At 35.4% G+C, this 21,344-nt stretch overlaps 2 protein-coding genes across 2 annotated transcripts in view; both read left to right on the top strand.

Annotated features, from left to right (window-relative positions):
* LOC140166722 (E3 ubiquitin-protein ligase rnf213-alpha-like) overlaps window positions 1-17,124 on the top strand; it is a 136,651-nt gene extending 119,527 nt beyond the window's left edge. Inside the window, exons 28-37 of the mRNA XM_072190220.1 lie at window positions 2,793-2,994; window positions 4,085-4,325; window positions 6,003-6,149; window positions 10,839-10,959; window positions 11,309-11,477; window positions 11,877-12,054; window positions 13,807-13,949; window positions 14,907-15,101; window positions 16,098-16,220; window positions 16,891-17,124. Of these exons, the coding sequence (XP_072046321.1) occupies window positions 2,793-2,994; window positions 4,085-4,325; window positions 6,003-6,149; window positions 10,839-10,959; window positions 11,309-11,477; window positions 11,877-12,054; window positions 13,807-13,949; window positions 14,907-15,101; window positions 16,098-16,220; window positions 16,891-17,038 (1,667 nt within the window). The 3' untranslated portion in view covers window positions 17,039-17,124. The remainder of the gene's footprint in view (window positions 1-2,792; window positions 2,995-4,084; window positions 4,326-6,002; window positions 6,150-10,838; window positions 10,960-11,308; window positions 11,478-11,876; window positions 12,055-13,806; window positions 13,950-14,906; window positions 15,102-16,097; window positions 16,221-16,890) is intronic.
* Window positions 17,125-18,729: 1,605 nt separating this feature from the next.
* The window catches only part of LOC140166723 (E3 ubiquitin-protein ligase rnf213-alpha-like), a 123,215-nt gene continuing 120,600 nt past the window's right edge, over window positions 18,730-21,344 (top strand). The window contains exon 1 of the mRNA XM_072190221.1: window positions 18,730-18,741. Within this exon, the coding sequence (XP_072046322.1) occupies window positions 18,730-18,741 (12 nt within the window). The remainder of the gene's footprint in view (window positions 18,742-21,344) is intronic.

The raw sequence follows: 21,344 nt of genomic DNA on the forward strand, positions 1-21,344 counted from the left end.
TGATATATTCAACATAAAATACAGGTGGAGGCTATGACAGTATTGGCAATTTAATCATTAAAAGAATGCAATGAAATTGCTAAACCTCTTAATATGATATTTAACTTATCTATATCTACTGGGATTGTTTCTGATAAATTAAAAATAGCAAAGGTCATACTATTATACAAAAAGAAGATGTTGAGGCATTCTCAAACTATTGTCCAGTTTCTCTCCTTCCGTGCTTTTCAAATATTCTTGAAAGATTGGTCTTTAACAGATGTAGGGACTATAAACGAATTCTTAACACCAAATAATTTGGCTTTCAGGTCAAAACATTCGACCTGTTTAACTTTTTCGTAAACATAGGCCCTAAGCTTGCTTCAAGTATCCAAAACACAGGAAAACAATATTTCGTTTATCCCAATGAAAACAAGACAAGTACACAATTGATATATTCAACATAAAATACAGGTGGAGGCTATGACAATATTGGCAATTTAATCATTAAAAGAATGCAATGAAATTGCTAAACCTCTTAATATGATATTTAACTTATCTATATCTACTGGGATTGTTTCTGATAAATTAAAAATAGCAAAGGTCATACTATTATACAAAAAGAAGATGTTGAGGCATTCTCAAACTATTGTCCAGTTTCTCTCCTTCCGTGCTTTTCAAATATTCCTGAAAGATTGGTCTTTAACAGATGTAGGGACTATAAACGAATTCTTAACACCAAATAATTTGGCTTTCGGTCAAAACATTCGACCTGTATGGCTATAGAGCAAATGGTAGACAAAGTGACTGCAGCAGTTGAACAGAATGAAATGACTATTGGAATATTTCTGGACTTGTCAAAAGCCTTTGATGCAATCAATCATAAGATACTCTTACATAAATTAGAATACTATGGCTTTTGTGGTATTGTGTTAAGCAACTGAAAACAATATGTTTATTATAATTCTTATAAACAGAGAGTCAAAAGATATTATATGTGGTGTTCTGCAAGGATCAATCCTGGGTTCACTTCTATTTATACTCTATGTCAATGATATAACTATTAACTAATGCATCCAAAGTACTCAAATTCATCCTTTTTGCAGATGATACCACCATTTTGTACTCCCATAAAAACGTAGAATGCCAGACAAACCTTCTTAATGAAGAGAAAAATCTTGTTAATGAAGAATTTTAATTCTTTAAAAAGGATGTAAGCAATTGGTTTAAAGCTAATAAATTGTCAATTAATGCCACCAAAACAAATTAAATGATACTTGGCACACCCAAAATGACATTGAAGAATCAAGACCTGCAAATTGCATTAGATCATATGACTTTAGAAAGAGTTTATCAAACTAAATTTCTTGGTGTGCTAATAGACGAATGGCTCACTTGGAAATGTCACATAGATTGCGAATTTAAAACTAGCTCAAGAATTGCCGGTATCATGAATAAATTGAAACATTTTGTTCCAAAGCGTATTCTATATGCACTTAACTGTACGTTAATATTGCCTTACCTGAATTATGGAATACTTTTATTATGGGGAAATACATTTAAAACTTACTTAAATGAAATTGTAAAACTTCAAAAATGGGCTATAAGAACGGTGCCAAATTTTCACTATAGAGATCACACAGCGCCATTGTTTGCTAATTATATAACATATTAAAAGTTGAAGATACGTACACACTGGAATTAGGTATATTCATGCACTCCTTAAATGAGCTGCCCTGTTCATCTGATAATTATTTCACTAAATGTTCTGACATCCATGACTGCAAGACAAGATATGTAAATGACTTAAGGGATCTAGAATGAGCGTTTATTGCGTTTCGACAGTATTTTTTGTGGGACATGAGAGCACCTCAGACCTATCGAATTGCATTCTGAATACGAAGCATCTCTTTCTGATATCAAATAATTTTCATTTTTTGAAAATCACAATATAATACAAATTTTATGACAAATTATAAAAATTTGATATTTTTCAAATTTTTGATATATAACAGTCCTCGAAGTAAATTATATAAATCTAATGATATATTCTTAAAGTGTATGTAGCTGGGAGGAAAAGCCGACGGTCAATTGAAAATTTGACCTTTCATATTGAAGATATGGATTTTTTTCCCAAAAAAGACCTAATTTTTTTTGGTGTTTTTGGAAAAAAAATCCATATATTCAATACGAAAGGTCAAAATTTTCAATTCATCATCGGCTTTTCATCCCACCTACATGCACTTTAAGTATAAATCATCAGATTTATAAAATTTACTTCGAGTACTATTAAATATCAAAAATATCAATTTTTAATGATTTGCCATAAAATGTGTATTAAATTGCGAATTTCAAAAAATCAAAATTATTTGATATCAGAAGGACATTCTTCGTATTCAGAATGCAATTCGATATGTCTGATATGCTCTAATGTCCCAAAATAAATACTGTCCAAACGTTCATACCCCTTCCCTTAAATTTAACCAAAAATAAGAAATCTTTTCTGATCATGCCTTTTGTACAAGAGGTCCCATTCTTTGGAATTCTTTAGATAAAAATCTGAAAGCTTCATTACTAATACAACAATTTTTTGTCTGGGTTATAGGGTGTATTGAACTGATAATCTCAAAAACTATAGGAACTTGGGATCAGAACTCCTACAAAAAACATCCCCCCTAACACACACGCCCCTACACAGTGTAAAATACAGGCATAGGGACTGATTTTCCTCCCATGAAAAGGTCTTGGGAACTGACATTTACAAAAAGAAAATATGAAACTCATAAAATATATCTTTTTGATCATATTGACAGGGTATCGCCTTGTGATAGTATGTAGCAGTGACAAAGAAGACAGTTCTTACATCATGACTGCCTTAGATCAGTATAGAAGGGAGATGCCTGCTAGTAGCAGCAGAGATTGTATCCAGCAATACTTGAAGGAACAGTTCAAGATGCAAGCTGATGTTGTGCAATATGAAGGAGTTGAAACTGCAGCATCTCTCACAACTCATGGGTATGTTAAACATTTTTTGTGGAAGGGAAAAATTTCATTTCAGTGAGGAGGAATATGTACATTTTTGCCCTAAGTAGTAAATACTTTCTGTGATTTTTGGCCCCACATATATGTGGGGCTTATGTTATCGCCCAGATGGTTGTTTGCTTCTTTGTTTCTTTCTTTCTTTGTGTCTTTGTGTTTGTTTGTTTGGCTTTCCGGGCAGAAGCAAATTCATTAAGCCAACGCAATGGCCGATCAACTTCATTATTATGTTTTCAGGGTTATTAGGAGTTAAGAAAACCTAATAATGATAATATTGGATGGCTTATTTCGCATGATACCATAACATATCGGATTAGTCATACAAAAATCGAATATATTTTTATGACTCATCCGATATGGTATAATGCTCAGCCATCCAATATTATATCAAACTTGGTACGGTGATATGGTTTGGGGGCCTCATGTGTTGTATAGTTTTGTGTCACATTATTTGCATATTTATGAATATTAATGAGCTCATTTGCATATTGTGCCTACATTGTCATTAATCCACTCTGTAGCTTACACACAATCATAGATTAACCTCAAACTTGGTACGGTGATAGTATATGGTGGCCTCCTGTGCTGTGTACTTTTGTGTCATGTTATTAGCATATTCATGAATATTAATGAGTTCATTTGCATATTTGGCCTACATTATCATTAATCCACTCTGCAGCTTAAACGCAATCACCGATCAATTTCAAACTTCGGTGATAATATTCTTAATATTTACCAACCTTTGTTGTGGGGGGCCACCTCAATTACAAACCATGTAATTCTAGTTTAAATTCTAATTGGGGGATGCCTCCTCATGCCCACTAGTATGGAGCTATAATTCCACTGAAAATGTGACCTCATTGGTGGATTAGTGCACTTGTGCTGTAGAAGTATACAAGGCTGCTCAATCCATATCATAGGGAGAGTGTGGCCTAATAGTTAGGTTACCAGTGGCATAGCTAGAGATTATGGGTCCTGGGGGCAAGGATGCAGAATGGCGCCCCTCCCATTTCCTGAAACGATTTTACTTTTCCTTCATTTTGCTTCAAACCAATTGTTATTGCAGGTGCAATGTTGAAGTCATCATGTCAAGTCGTCCAGGTGTAGGGAAGACATTGAAAGTCAAACGATACAGAGAGCAACTGTGTCAAGACACCATATTTGATGAAGAAACAGATGCATGTGTTACAATACCACTACAAGAAGCGGCTGTAGACAAGGATGCCATCGTTAGTGCTCTGTTACCACACCAGGATGAATCCATTTCATCTCAACCTAGGATTTATCACTTGGATGTTGCACCTATGGTAAGCTGTTCTACCCTATGCAATATGTATAACACAGAATCACAAAGACATTGTCTTGCAAATTATCCAACCTAGGAAAAGAAAACAAAAGAACGCTATAATTTGCCAGTGACAAATGGTAAATATTTAAAAAAAATGTGATTATAAAAAAGAAATTTAAATGTGGAAACAGTGGGCCACAACAAAATGTCTTCTTGTTCGTGTAAATATTGTTATTCAAGAAATGGGAAAAAAATTGAAACTTGAAAATGACCAGCAGCTAGTTTCACTTCATTCAACAACAGCAAATGAAAATGCCTGTGCACATCCTCTAGTAATCTTTAAACAAGCTAATCAACACCTATGTTTTATAAATTTATATGATCCTCAACATGGCACAAGGAGATAGAGGAAGAGTCATATACATACAAGAACATCGCCAACTTATCAACAAGACCCTTTCCCTAGCTGAGATCACAAATGCAGTTTAGGACAGATCTCATTCGAGGCAGCTTGTGACCGACTACTTCGCAGCCGACCAATGCTGATGATAATGACATTTGCCATAATTGTCCAATTATAGTCCCACAGGTTTAAAAAGGAAAAAAAAATGCAATGATTTATAGTGCGTTACGCACAGGCACAACACATAGACGTTTATCCACTAGTCTCAGCACACTTTACAGGTTGTTGCTGACCTCTTGGGCTCCACATCATTCCATAAACCATTACTCAGGTACTTTGCTGCTTAGAAGCGTACACCCTAGACATTCTACAATTGGTCATCGCAGCCAGGGTCAGCTCCCCGAGTTTCATAAGGGTTAGAACAAGACAATTCAGTAGCTTCCGCAAATTACCATGGGATTATAATCAGACATACAGTGCCCCCTAGCCGTTACGGGACCGTGGGGAAATTTTTTTTGCCCAGGCCCCCTTTTTTTACAGGCCCCCTGAGGTCTCTTTTCTTTGCTTTTATGGGCCCATTAAGGTATGTTTATGTAACACACACCCTTAACCCCCCCCCCCTTGTCGGCGGCACTGCAGACATATCCCAAATTTCTGACTTCTTCAGGGGGGTTGAGGTATTGTCAGGCATGGGACTATAATGGGACAATTAAGATCATCATATCTGACAATATTTTATTTCTGTTTACATTCCTGTTGATTATGGTTATATCTGACAATATTTTATTTCTGTTTACATTCCTGTTGATTATGGTTATATCTGACAATATTTTATTTCTGTTTACATTCCTGTTGATTATGGTTATATCTGACAATATTTTATTTCTGTTTACATTCCTGTTGATTATGGTTATATCTGACAATATTTTATTTCTGTTTACATTCCTGTTGATTATGGTTATATCTGACAATATTTTATTTCTGTTTACATTCCTGTTGATTATGGTTATATCTGACAATATTTTATTTCTGTTTACATTCCTGTTGATTATGGTTATATCTGACAATATTTTATTTCTGTTTACATTCCTGTTGATTATGGTTATATCTGACAATATTTTATTTCTGTTTACATTCCTGTTGATTATGGTTATATCTGACAATATTTTATTTCTGTTTACATTCCTGTTGATTATGGTTATATCTGACAATATTTTATTTCTGTTTTCATTCCTGTTGATTATGGTTATATCTGACAATATTTTATTTCTGTTTTCATACCTGTTGATACAGGTTCACAAAGGACTGGATCATTTACTGTTTAATCTACTCATCCTTAAAGGACTCTCTGATAGCCATGGACAGGTCTGGAGTTGTAAACCACAAGACCTCTATGTAGTAGAAATCACTGACTTTGCCTTGCGAAATAGGAATAAGAATGTAAGCTGTTTTAAATTGTTTCCTGAAACATTTCATTTTTCATTTCAACATCTATAATAAATTACTGAGTTTGGCGAATTGGTAAGGCTAAAAACTTCTCGTTTTACATTGTTTCGAAAAGCGGTTTTTTATGCTATGAAGTAAGGTTGTCCGCACCCCAATAAAACGTCCAATTTTGTTTTTGTTTACGTTAAGGGTGTCAAATTATGTTAATTAGTTGCAAAGGCAGGGCAAAGGCAGTGGCAGCGCACCTGCATGCCAAAAAGTTTTCACGCCAACACAATACACTAATGTTGAAATAGCCTGTGTGAAGATACTATGCCTGTAGTCTGGATGGTCATTGAATTACCTATTATACAATCACACAGTATTATATAATACCAGGGACTGTGTTTGAACACCTAATTAGTCACACATCAATAAAGTCAACATTTACTCAAAAGGATGAAATGTCCTTTTTGGAAGATTGTCAACATCTCATAATGTCCTATTTGTAGGTCAAGATTGCCATCATGAACATCTAATACCTATAAGGGACGCACCATTTGATACTCGGTGAGGGGGTAGGAAGTTAGGGTCGGGGAAAGAAATTTTTGTCGGCGAATTATTTTTGCTGGCGAATTTTTTTTTTTTTGCCACCTGGCGGCAAGTTTTTTTTTTTTTTTTTTTTTCATGCATTTATACACAGTTAGGTGGGGAAAGGTGTTTTTTAGTGTTGGTTGGGAAAGTTTTTTTTTTTTGCTCATGTAGTGGGTGAAGTTTTTTTCAAAAACTTCATCATACCTCCCTGAGAATCTAATGATCGTCCCCTAAGGGCTGTTGGTGTAGCAAAGTGAGGAGGGTATTATAGTTTAATTGTGCTAATTATAATATGGTGTAATTGCCTATTTGCCTCTCAAACCACTGAATTTTATTTACCATGAATAGGCCTACTCTGCTCTTTGTGGTAATGCTATGTTATCAGCATTGTATGATCATAACTTAATAATATGAAACAGAGTGTAAGGAAATGTGAATAAAATTGTTTCATGTGCACAGTGGTGTAGCCAGGACTTTTTCAGAGAGACTGGGGGGGGGGGGAAGGCAAATTCCATGCAGGGGGGGGGCAATTGTCACAAATGGGCTAAAAAGTAAAAAGTACAACAAATTTATCCAAAATGGGCTAACAAATAAAAAGTACAACAAGTATGTGCATACAAATCTTAAATATCTGTCAGCCAGCATACCACAGGGCCAAGAGGGAATTGAATAAAATTGTGTTCATCCGCTCAGTGATGTAGCTAGGACTTTGCAGGGGGCAGCAAGGTACATTTCAAGGTGGGGGACAAACTTGGACGAAAATGGTACAAAATGGCCAAAAGGTACAACAAATTTGTCCAAAATGGGCTAAAATGTACTGTAAAGGCATAAAAATCTTAAATATCAGGGGGGCCAGTATCAAACAGGGGCAAGACTTCTCACGGTGGATATGATATGGTGGCAAGAAGACTAACCCTTGCTTCGATCACGATGTAATTGCAATTTCAAGCCATTGATTTATATGGAAAGGATACTACATATTATATTTCTAAATGATATATAATATCTCCTCTCATACCATTAATCACATTAAATAAAACATTTACATGTTCACAAAATATAAAAAATTTACAAACCGCGAAAGACTCTGACCGCGCAAGACGGGTGATCGCTAGTGTTTTTAATTATGTTCACATCATGATATAACCCAATGCTGCTGAGGTTGTGGAATAGCTTCTTGGTAAGTTTTTCATGATAACCATACCTCATAGTGAGCACTTCACATTACTGCACTTATATACCCCTGAATTTTTAATCCAGGTGGAAGTCCAGAAAAACCTTTTTGTGACCTTCAAGCTGCTTTAAAATTTGAAAATATAAATATTTAAGTTACATTTAATGTATAAAATACATTGTTGTCATTCACCAATTAATTGTAATTACCGTATTCATTCCAATAAGCGCTCATGCCCCAATAAGCGCCCACCCAGGTATTTTCAATTTGCTAAAGGGTACCATTAATGTTGAAGTGACAGACGTCGATATAGTGAAATAGCTGGAGGACTACCAGTCCTGTGTAAACTTGCAATACATTTTCTGCTACTAGAACGTCTCAGGACCCTTTTATAACGTACGTCAATTTGTCTCTAATAAACGCCCCTTACGAAAAAATTAGGTAAACCAGGTAAAAAATAAGTGCCCACGCAAAATGACTTTGTTAAGCACCCTGATCGCTTATTGGAATGAATACGGTAGTCATTAAACTTATACGTCAGTATGTCAAATTTTTTGAAAAATTATTCTCCATCCAAAATTGACATAGAACATGTGATACGCCAGTATGTCGAATAATAGTTGAATTCATATCCATATTGTCCACACAGCCGCGATATACCAAAATAGTGGTGTATGTCACATATTTGCGACATAGTGGCATATGTCACTGATACACCACTATGTCGTCCAAAACACTGGGAATGTTGTACACAATTATTCCACTGAGTGAGATACGCCAAACCTAATTAGTAATAATACTTAATTAATTAATGGCATGCATGTCTTGAAATTTTGTCAGAATTTAGAGCTTTATACATAGATTATGAAACTTATCTTATCACATTTTGTCAAAAATGTCTGATACACCGGTATGAAGTGAAAAACATTTGCAAAATGAAGACCTAATTGAAGCCCTTTGTTTGACCATTTTGGCACCGTTATTGTGTAAAATTTTAGTTTGAAAAAGCCTGACGGTTTGTGATTTGACGGCCCAATTGAAGCCATTTGTGGACACGTTTTCACTGTTATTGCTTTTAAACGTAGAGTGACAGGTGTCCAAAGCAGAAGCAAAAAGGGAAGGGCACTTCTTTATGCATATGCAGCGGGGGGGGGGGGGGTCGGAGGGGGCATCCATGTTCCCCCCTGAGAATTTATAAAGTTTTGCAGAATGAAGACCCAATTGAAGCCATTTGGTGTGTAATTTTGAAATCATTTATAATTTTTGACCCCTACATATATGTGGGGCTTATGTTATCATCCAGATGGTTGTTTGTTTGTTTATTTCTTTGTATCTTTGTTTGGTTGTCCGGGCAGAAGCAAATCCATTAATCCACTCTGCAGCTCCAACGCAATGGCTGATCAACTTCAAACTTGATACGGTGATAGTGTATGGTGGCATCATGTGCTGTATAGTTTTGTGTCACATTATTTGCATATTTATGAATATTAATGAGCTCATTAGCATATTTTGCCTACATTGTCATTAATCCACTCTGCAGCTTAAACGCAATCACCGATCAACTTCATTATTATGTGTTCAGGGTTATTAGGAGTTAAGAAAACCTAATAATGATAATATTGGATGGCTTATTTTGCATGATACCATAACATATCGGATTTGTCATACAAATATCGAACTCGCCGTTGGCTCGTCCGATATGGTGGCATCATGTGCTGTATAGTTTTGTGTCACATTATTTGCATATTTATGAATATTAATGAGCTCATTAGCATATTTTGCCTACATTGTCATTAATCCACTCTGCAGCTTAAATGCAATCACCGATCAACTTCATTATTATGTTTTCAGGGTTATTAGGAGTTAAGAAAACCTAATAATGATAATATTGGATGGCTTATTTTGCATGATACCATAACATATCGGATTTGTCATACCAATATCGAACTCGCCGTTGGCTCGTCCGATATTTTTATGACTCATCCGATATGTTATGGTATCATGCTCAGCCATCCAATATTATATCAAACTCGGTACGGTAATAGGGTATGGTGACTGGCCTGATGTGCTGAATAGTTTTGTGTCATTTTATTTGCATATTTATGAATATTAATGAGTTCATTTGCATATTTTGCCTACATTTCCATTATTCCACTCTCCAGCTTAAACGCAATCACCAATCAACTTCAAACTTGGTCTTGTGATAGTATTCTTTATATTTTCCAACCTTTGTTGTGGGAATACTTTCATTACAAACCGTGTAATTCTAGTTGCATTGTGTAAAATTTTAGTCAGAAAAAGTTATGAAATGTGTGAAAATAAAGGACCAATTGAAGCCATTTGTGGACCATTATTCACTATTACAGTAGGCCTAAGTTATTGCTTAAAACATGTGTACGGGTGTCCAATACAGAAGCGAAAATGTGCAATTGTTTATATATACGTAGGAGCCAGGGGTGTCTGAGGGGCGATGTTCCTCTTCAGAAGTTGGAAGTTTTGCAAAATGAAGGTCCAATTTGGTGCATCATTTTTACACTGTTTAAAAAAAAGGTTGTGATTGGCCCTACATAGTGGCCGACCCACAGTAATTTTTGCATGCTTTTGGGCTAAGGAATGCTTCAAGGAATGCTTAAAATAATCACAGGCCTATTATACTTCCAATCGACCCGAGTGCAGTTTTTTAGGCATAGGAGGCCCACTCAATATACGTGCAATTTAACTTTTCTCTTCTCTTTTTCTCCCTTTTCTCTTCTCTTTTTCTCCCTTTTCTCTTCTCTTTTTCTCTTCTCTTTTTCTCCCTTTTCTCTTCTCTTTTTCTCCTTTTCTACCTTTCTTTTCTCTTCTCTCCTTTCCGCTGGCCCCCCAATCTGTACCTGAGCTAAGTGATTGTTTACCATTATTATTTATATAATTGTGGTGATTTTGTTAAAATTCAGGCATCTAGGAATCTTGGTTCCCTACCATTTTACTCCATCCTGCCATGTGTCACCTGCCGTGTACCTCAGGAAGTACTGTCTGCTTGTCAGTGGGAAGAAGAACATGGAACTCTACCACATGGTAAGTGGATTGTTAAACTTTTGCACACATCATGTGAGTAAAATAATTTATCCAGATGATATTTTTTTTTGTTCCGACACACTACAGGATTGCCAATTGCCATCAGCAGGGTGTTGAATTTGCCAATCCGATTTCTTCTAATATATCAAAATCCTTGTATCTGAAATGTAAATGCTGGTCAATTTGTGAGCTTGCATTTTTTTAATGTCAAGTCTAATCAAGGCATTAACAGCAGCTCCCTATGTGAATAACACTAATGGATGGTCCCGAAATCAACAGAGAGGTTGGGTAGGTTTTGGTAATGTGAAATGTGTATTGAAGCTGACATATTAGTTATGTTAATACCTAGGTTGGCAAGATTGTGATCCAAAGGTAGATGATGAAGAGTTCAGAGGAGCTGCATTCCAACGAGCCTATCAGTACTTGGTTCGGCATTCCCAGCGATCTGACTTGGATGCTTTCATATTCAAAGAAAATACAGAAGGTGATGACAAGTCATTCTTAACTACACTCTTGAAGTAAGTTTATAAATATCTATATCCTTAATTGCCCTTCTTCCAATTGGAAAATTAATAATTCATTATAGCATCTTGATTGAATTTGATTGAAAGATTTGGACATGCATAATATGTGTGTTGTTTTTTTAAAGGTTCAATGAACCACATCTCAAAACTAGATCTGCGGCCCATTTGTGATAGATGGTCACATATAGGTGTAAGTATGTGTTACAACTCAGATTTGCCCTATTGATATAGCAGTGTCATTGTTTACCTATGCTTTGAAATGCATATAATATTTAAATCTTTCTAATTTTATAAATCAATTCTTCATTCTTCAAAATGTAAATTATGCATCGCATAACTCTCTTACAATCACTAAGAAAATATCATTATATCATTATTTCTATTTAATTTCAGCCATTGTGGTATAGAGGATCCATCATGGTCAGAGCTTCGTCACTTTGCACATTTCCTCAGCATCCAGCTTGAAGACTGCCAGAGTTCAGTGTTCTGCAATCCTGATTACCATGATTTAGAGTCTGGCTTCTGGGGTTTCAAGACATTTGTGGTCAAGTTTATGATAAAAATGGCAATGGTATGTAATTCTTAAATAATGAATTTTTGTATGCTTACAATAATGTGATGATAATGTCCTCTTGTGTGAGTTCAGTTAAATAAAATCTGTTTTTGATTAATTGATGGTGTACGGAAACCCCATTAACCCCATTAAGCATGTAACCGACTTCAGATACCTAGGCTCCATGATGGGGTCCAGTAGCGGAAAGCACTTGCTTGGACAGCCTTCTGGAAATGAGAGAAACTGTGGAAAAGTCCTACCATCCCAATTTCCACCAAGGTTAAACTGTTTCACACAACCTGCGTCACAGTTTTACTATACGGCTGTGAGGTTAACTCTAAGGATACGGAAAATAAAATCAACTCATTTGGCACATCCTGCTACCGTATTATGCTGAACATCAAGAGAGTAGACAGAGTACCAAATTCTACCATCTACAATTTGACAGAGACAATGCCACTTGTTGAGAAAGCCAGGACTCGTCAACTGAAATAAGTTGTAGGACATGTACTCCGCTTGCCTGATGATGAGCCAGTAAAAGAGTATGCATTGTATGTAGAGGAAACCCGGACGGCAGTACATCCAGTGTCTTTTGGGGATATGGACAGCATGCTGAGTCAAAGTCAACTATCAGCAATGGCTCAAGACCAATGTAGCTGGATGAAACTTGTAGTCACCTGCTCTGCAGCCGAAGGATGATGATGACTTTCTGGGATACAAAATCAGGACTGTACCTTATCAGCTGTCCATACTTTGCTGTAGCTACCTGCCTGGTGTGTAATAATTTTAGATCAGTGCAAGTATAATTCCATGTAGTTGAGTCAGTCAGTTGTCAGATTCAAAATAGTGAATTAAACATGTAAGCGTGTATACGCACACAAATTCCAGGCATGATAATTTTATGTGCTCATACATATCGTGTATGCGTGCTTCCATTAAGGCATGTGTTTGCTTATACATGTATGCTACTGTAAAAGTGTGGATTCATATCCAATTAACAATGGTTGGGTCCTATACAAAAGAATAGGAAGAGTTGTTGAATTACAAAAGAGTCAACCTGCCTGTCTGATGAATAAGTTTTGGATCTTTGCAAGTAATTCCAAATGTGAGACTGATCATTGAAAGTACAAGTCCAACTGGCTATTGAAGCAATCAAGATAGCTCAGTCAATAAGATGCTAAACTGGTGCATGACCGGGTGCATGAGAGATCAAGCCGCTGCAATGTCAATAATATGCTCTTGTGAACAATTGAGTTAGCATGGAATTCTCCTGTCAAAAGAACTGCTACTTGTCAGGTTGTAATCCATACAAAACTCTGGGAGCTGATAAGGTTTATTGTGGCATGTTTCCAAGTCCCTGAGTTATTGTTAAATGGTTTATGGGACCAATTGGGGCCAGTGGATAGCACCAATCTGTAAAGTGTGCTGAGGCATTCTGGGCTTTGGCATAGTGCACTAAATCATGTATCAATATGCAAAAATACCGTAAAAACTCAATAGTTAGCTTATGTGCTTACTATCGAGCACTTTTAAAACATGCAAACATGACGAGCTCCATCCACAAAAGTGTAAAGTGTTTTGGGCAAATCATCGATACACATAGTTATATAGGAACAAGTAAACCTGCAAATGTGTGTCTCAACCCCATTAGCTCAGTTGGTAAAGCACCAGACTTTGGTACAATTTCATGTTTTCAAAAGCGCTCGATAGTAAGCACATCTAACTATCAAGTTTTTACGTTAACCTCTGTGTATTTGTTGTCACTGACAGGACTTTGCAACTCCGTCATTGAATATGAGTGAAGAAAACCCATCATGTGCCATTGAAACAAAGACATCAGGAGAAGAGTCTGATGAAGATGATTTGCCACAGGAGCTGGAGGCATTCCAGTTAAGGAGAAGATGGGAAACAAGGTATATGTATTATCTTACTAAGTTTACTGCATAAATTTCTTTTGTACAAAACCAGAATTTTGAAAGCATGATTGTGATGGCTTGTCTATCATATGCATGGTCCATAGACATCTTCAGAATGATGATGGTTCCTCACTTCCGGTTTGCTGGATCCTGTCTGTAAGGGTGTATAGACTGTGTATATATCCAGTCAGGACATAGGGTCCTCTCCTCCTGATCCACATGGATTCAATTCTGATTTTGTCCAAAATTTATTCATGATGTTTAATTACAAACCTGATGAATCCTTTCAGTAAATGTTGAAGATTGTTTATGAAAAGAAGTTACCATATAGCATATTCTCTAATAAATTCTCCCCTGCTCTAATAAAGGTGCCACCATTTTTTGGCAACCATACTGTTCCATAAATGCTGTTAAAATACTATACAGTACTCAAATTTTCACCCATGGATTGCCGATTTCATGATATCCATGTGTGAGTGGCTATTGTTATCTATTGTGTTTACAGTATTTTGTAGAAGATGTATTGTTAGCACCACAGCACTGCCATACGATGTTTTATTGGGATTATTGTTGTAAGAAAGACTTCTAATTAATACCCACTTCTGAAACTTACGCTCCAGAGGTGTTTATTAGAGAATATACTGTAGTTCATTTTTCTGTGCTTGGGCAATGGTCAAGTAGTCATTTCCATACCTTATTTTAGAATAAAGAACATTTTCAGCACTATTTCAGTGCTATTTCTATTGGGTAATTTTATTAACTTCTAACGTTGTAGGGTGGTAACATATGATCCCCTCTTGTGCCTCTACTGAACTAGTAGTATTAGGATTTGTGGATTTTCAGTCTCTTAGTTTGATGCTGACAATTAATTATATTAACCTAAGTTACTTACTTAGAGAAAAATATAAATGATAATAACTCTAATAAATTTATGTACTGTATTTAATTTTGCAGCCTTCACCCTTACATCTTTTTCAATCATGACCATGAGTCAATGACATTCATGGGTTTCTACATTGACCATGATGGTTCTTTAAGAGATCCCAGCACACAGAATGTCATTGAAGCCAACATCATGAACAGGATTCTCAGACAAGCACTGCATGTTAATGGTGTAGAGCTTTCCAAGGATTTTGACAATCTTCCAAGGTAAAGGATCAATGTATTTTCAACCTATTCAAAGGCAAAATGGGATTTAACTTATAGACTAGGAGCTAGGATATATGCATGGATGGCCAGTAAGCATATAGCCAGCTTTTCAAGATAAAGTGGACACACAATTACAAATGTACTAATGGTCTAAAAGTACTGGCAGGGTTTTAAGAGGTATCTAAAATAATGAAACTGGATCATTCGTCATTCCATCCGTATTAGACAAGGCAAGACTTTGTGGAGGGGTTGCAATTGCAGTCTTCAAATTCCATTATGTTTTAGTTGCAAAATATTATAATTTGTAAGCTCATTTCCATTTAAATCAAAATTTGTGAGCACAATTTCTCAGAACGGGTAAGGTAGCTAAACTTAAAGGAGACTTATGGACCTCTTTGTCACTTGATGACATTTTTGAAGGCATCACTACCACAAGGATCCCTCCCCTGGGTCCTCTGTCTTATTGACCATACAGCTCTATGGCGATTCTCTTGTAAATATTTTAGTTTATGTCTCACTGAAGGTAAGACTATCGTGTGGTTGTTTTTGTTACAATTTTGGGTCATAGCTGCACTATGGGTACATAGTGTATTGGTGGTATCAAAGGTCACATACAGAGCTTAAAGGTTATTTAAGGTCAACTTGGAAAATAGGCTGAAAAGGATAAATCTGGTCTCATATGAACAGTTCAAAATCAATCGCAACCAAACTTGGGCCATAGCTGCACTATGGGATTAGAAAAGGGTGTTAACCCATGACGGTCCCAATTCATGCCAGTGCTGTTTGGTTATTGGTACTGGCATGGGTTTACACTAATAGGTTGCTGTCCTGGAGAAAGTGAACTGATTCTGATTTCAATATAGAATATATTTTATGGACCTGATTGAATAAAACACCCTCTAGAGGCTTGCTTTGGGTTAAATACGATAAAAAAACCATATAATTGTAATGCATAATTAATGTTTGTTTGTTTTGTATACTGTGTATTTATGTAAGGTGGAAGAAGTTACAGCAGTTGGGTAGAGTTCTTGCAGTAAAAGAGATCAGGGATACAGATGAGACATATGAATTGACTACAGATAATGTCAAGAAGATATTGGCTATTCATATGAGATTCAGGTGAGGTTTTCAATTATGAAGTGTTTTGGGTTGCATAAGCGAATATGTTGCTTAAAGCACAATTTGAGTTTTGTGCCTAAAATCTTGGGAAATTGCTGTAGACTTCTGTCTAAATATTGCATGTCTGTACATATGTGTTATCTAACAGTGCATTTAATTGGTCAAGAGCCAGTCCTAAACAGCTTGCAGCTGCTTAGTGTGATGGCATGCAGGCCCGGGATTGCAGGATAGAAAAAAGGAAATCAAAATATAAAGTATGTTACATCACATGTGTTGTTATTATTTGGATGAAATGCAGTCATCAAAAAAATGTTCTGATATGTATAGATGGAACACATTGATAGAATTGCGGACATGTGTTAGTTCTGTCTTGGGTATAAAGAATCTATCATGCCCTCAGATAAATTAATTAATCTCTAAATAACAATTATTTTCTTTTGCAAAAAATAAATTTAAATTTAAATTAAAAAAAGAAGAAAGAGTTCCAAGGCCTTTATCATACGCTATTTACAGCTTAAAAAGTGTGTGTAAAAAATGAAGAAAAAAAAAGGAAAAAAGAAATGCCAACTGACTGACCCTAATTTCTTTTATGTTACGCCAATCAAACAATTTTTTGTAGGCCTTATACTCAGTTGTATATACGAATAATGTTATTGTTGTTTTATTTCAGATGTGGTATCCCGGTAGTGATCATGGGAGAGACTGGGTGTGGCAAGACAAGACTGATCAGATTTCTTTGTCGACTACAGGCTGGGTTGGGTGCTGAAGATGGACTCAAAAATATGATTCTGATGAAAGCAAGTCACATAAATATGTGACATGATCTGGTCCATGGGGGCCAAAGGAGGCATTTTTGAAAATTGAGTTACTGCATTATACATACAATCGGATATCATTTACTGAAATCACCAAAGGTCTAGCATACTTGGTTCTAAAGTTCTGACGTTTTGTGATGTCTATTTTCTTATGTATTTTATTGTTCTTTTACTCCATATGTATACCTTTATCTCAGTTTCAAATTTGCCGCCTTTGGCCCCCATGGACCAGATTGTGTCACATGATGCATTCATAGACACATTGGCGCATATTGGGCATTGCATATTCCTGCAAAACGCATTTTGTAGAGCAACATTTTCACACATCCAAGCCGTCTTGCGCACAATTATCATTAAACTGTGTATTACCTAAGCATATGTATATACCAGGGTCATTCAAAAAGTTCTACCTCCATGCAGCAACACATCTCTGTTATCTTACCTGCCGGGATATTGAAATTACCCATGCTTATACTCTTAAATCGTGGCTAAATAAAAGTTATTTGATGAAAATGTGATTTTTGGTTGTTAAGATGTGTTGGTTAAAGTGACTATAGGAAAAGAAAGGCCAATTTTGATTAAAAAGGTTGTCAACATCTATGTAGAAATCATTTACAGATTTATTTTTGAAAATTATTAAATTGCTTTATTTTAATTCAAATAATTTAATCAATATCTAATGCTTGCAGAATATACAGTTTTACTGGAAATGATGTCTTTTTGCACAACAAACCGTTACATGTTCAGAATAGCCTTCATATTGACCCTTTTCCATAGGTTGACTTGATCGGGTGAGCACTTGTTGGTTCAAGTCATATAACAAGTCTTATGCACAGTTTTTGTATTTTATAAGTCAATACAAGGTTATTAACATACTGTTCACGTCAACATGAATCCATTGCTTAAAATAGGATGTAATTACGAATTACCCTTAAAGGTGGTCTAGTCGAAATCTGGCAATTTCACTTATATTTGTGTGTCTGTTGAACCCTTCAATGTTTTCTTCTCATATAAAACATGTTTTATTTTGTTGTCCCAAGGCATGTCAGAGAGCTCAAATAGTACCAAAATATTTATCCTGAGTAAGCAGTTGGACAAACACATCTTGAAAACATTTTTATGGAGATTATCAAAGCTAAAATATGATGCTTATTAAACTATTGGCTTCAGTTTTTAACCGTTTCCGATGTACCAAATCTGTATTTATTTTAACCAACATATCTTAACAACCAAAAATCACATTTTTATTAAAAAACTTTTATGTTGTAGCTTAGGTTTAAGAGTATAATCATGGGTAATTTCAATTTCCTGGCACATAAGATAACAGAGATGTGATGATGGAGGTAGAACTTTTTGAATGACCCTCGTACATAATGCAAATTGATGAGGAAAGGATGTTTAAATGTGTCAAATTTGCGAAGCTTTTTGGATATGTTCCACTTCTCATTGATTTATCTCAAAATAAACAAAAAAGAAGAAATTAACTATCATAGTCAAGGAAATTGTGTGTCAGATTTGACTCAGAAAAAATGAGTTGAGATCACCTAACTTGGCAAGGAAAACATGGGCCAAGACCTGTACTTATTTCAAGTGTCTTATCAAGCTCTTTGTATTTTAATCTAACTCTCAATCTCATTCAACTTTTTAAGTATCATGATGTACGTACCACAACATTGTTTGGTAGCTGACCATATATGACAGGACATGTATGTAGTAGATAAAGGGTGAGAATTTGAGAAACAGACCATTACCATAGATAATCGGTGTCTTGTTGAGGTATGGTGAGCATGTTAGTCGCTCAGAAGGCGAGACCCCGAATACATATACGGTGAGCCAAAATAAACGAATTTGTTGTTATGGTTTATTCATTTTCCAAAGAACAAACTGGAAAAGCTGATATGATTATCTTGTGTAAGTTGAGGGTTTTTCCAAAATAAAAACACCGGGACAGTGTAATATTCTTCTCATGTGTCCTGCGTTCGAGTCTATGAGTCTTATCTTGTTACAATTGCAAGTGATTTAATCAAATCAATACAGCATTGATTTCAATCTATTTAACGCGTTAACGGTTGATTCTATTCAATACACTCGATAGCCTTATTAATTCTTTATACTTAATACACACCTATGACGTCGCGCTATTGTTTTACCGCTCCATTATTTTCCACGAATGGAGCGATGATCACTAATAACACGCCATTCGTAAATGCCTTTCTCTTTTCTCTGAAAAGCAAATACTTTTCAGGGAAAAAGTACTGGCATTTACTGAATGTAGTGTTAATATCAATTGCACTTTTGAAAAGCAAGTATTTGCGAAAAGTGCGGTATTGTTATCATCACTTCATTCATGCAAAACAATGATACGAAAAACAAGACGAAAATTATTTTCATTAATACAATAAATTGAGGAAGCGGATAGCAACATTTGCCCAGTATTGTCATGGGACCTGAGAGCACATCAGACATATCGAATTGCATGCTGAATACGAGGATTGTCCCTATATCTAATAATAATAATAATTTTGATTTTGTGAAATTCAGCGATATAATACAAATTATTAAAATTTCATATTTTTATATTTTTCCAAATGTAACAGTCCTCGAAGTAAACTTTATAAATCTAATGATATGTAATTAAACTATAGGCCTATGTAGCTGGGATGAAAAGCCGACTCAATTGAAAATTTGACCTTTCATATAGAACTTAAACATTTGTTTCCAAAAAGACCTACATTTTTAGTGTTTTGAGGAAAAAATCTATATCTTTAATAATGAAGGTCACAATTTTCATATGATTGACGGCTGTTCAACCCAACTTCCTACTATTTACTGCATATCGTTAGATTTATACAATTTACTTTGAGGACTGTTAAATTTCAAAAATATCAATTTTTAATAATTTGCCTTAAAATGTGTATTGTATCGCGAATTTAATAAAAATCTAAATTATTTGATATCAGAAGGATGTGTCTGATTTGCTCTTAGGTGCCACAAACAAAATACGTAAAAGCGTTAAGCTATCCGAGCCCTTACAATGCAATCTGTGAAAAGCAAGTCAAGATCAAAACGGGCAGGTTAAATTGTTGGCTAAATACGTTGTACTTATTATGCAAGATGTGTTTTACCCTCACTTAGGCTTTACTTGTGAGGCCTTTACTTTTATTTATTTGGACCTTTCTTTCTACGCTTACTGTTTTTTATAATATTTTTTTCCTTCTTTATATTTTTATATCGTTTTCAGTGGCTTAGGCCCTACATATAATTTGTCATATTTTGGGCAACATTGCTACATATACATAATACACATTCTGTATCAATGTATTTAGGCCTATGAATCTGTTTATTTTCAAATCGTTCTCTCGGGCATGTTTAATAATGATAAAAGCCACAGTAGGTCTATTTTCTGTATAATTTTTATTTGTCATTAGTATATTTGATGTTTCATCTGATGGTATTTTGGCATGCTTGAATATTTACTTACATCGATCAGTAGGCCTATCCGATACCGTAAAACGGGTAACTTTGGGCACTTTTCAGAGTTTTTAAAGCACTGCTTCCAAACAAAACCAAATATATTTCTAATTATCTCTTTTTATGACGTTAGGGTTCCCTTCTACACCTTGAAGTTGAAAAAGATTTTTGAATAATTTTGAAAGGGTGCCCTAGGGGTTGAAAATAGCCTGACCAAAGTTACCCCGCATTTGAGGCAACTTTGGTCAGAGTATTACATTCCATGAAGAAAAGAAAATGAAAAAATTGATCTTACGCTGTATATGGGCAAGGTTTTGTTTTTGTGACATTTATCCCCATGCAAAATTAAGCAAGCACGCATCCTTGCTCACAAATATCGATTTTTATTTTGTCTGAAAAAAATGTAAAAAATGCTCATTTTGGTCAAAATGCCAATATTTTCGTAACTTTCAAAGAAATTGGACATGAGCGTCTTCTTCCAAATATATTTCTTAACAAATTGAGACCAAATATGACTAAAAACAATATTGCTGTGCTGGAAATATGACCATTTAAAAATATATTTGAGCGACCAAAGTTACCCGCTTACGAAGTTACCCCATTTTACGGTAATTAAATATTACAATGTTAGGGACGCTCCATTTGATTTCGGAAGGGGACTGGAAGTTGAGGTGGCTTTTATTTCAGCGTCGAAGCGGCGAAGTTTGTTTTGTTTTTTGCCGACAAAGTTCAAGGACAATAATAGGCCTAGGTAAAATGTGTTGTAGTACATTTAAAATTTTCGTACCTTTTAGTACCTGATTTTGGTCCTTCTGCTGCGAATCAACGATATATATCC

This window comes from Amphiura filiformis, chromosome 12 (assembly GCF_039555335.1).
Source record: "Amphiura filiformis chromosome 12, Afil_fr2py, whole genome shotgun sequence".
NCBI lineage: Eukaryota > Metazoa > Echinodermata > Ophiuroidea > Amphilepidida > Amphiuridae > Amphiura > Amphiura filiformis.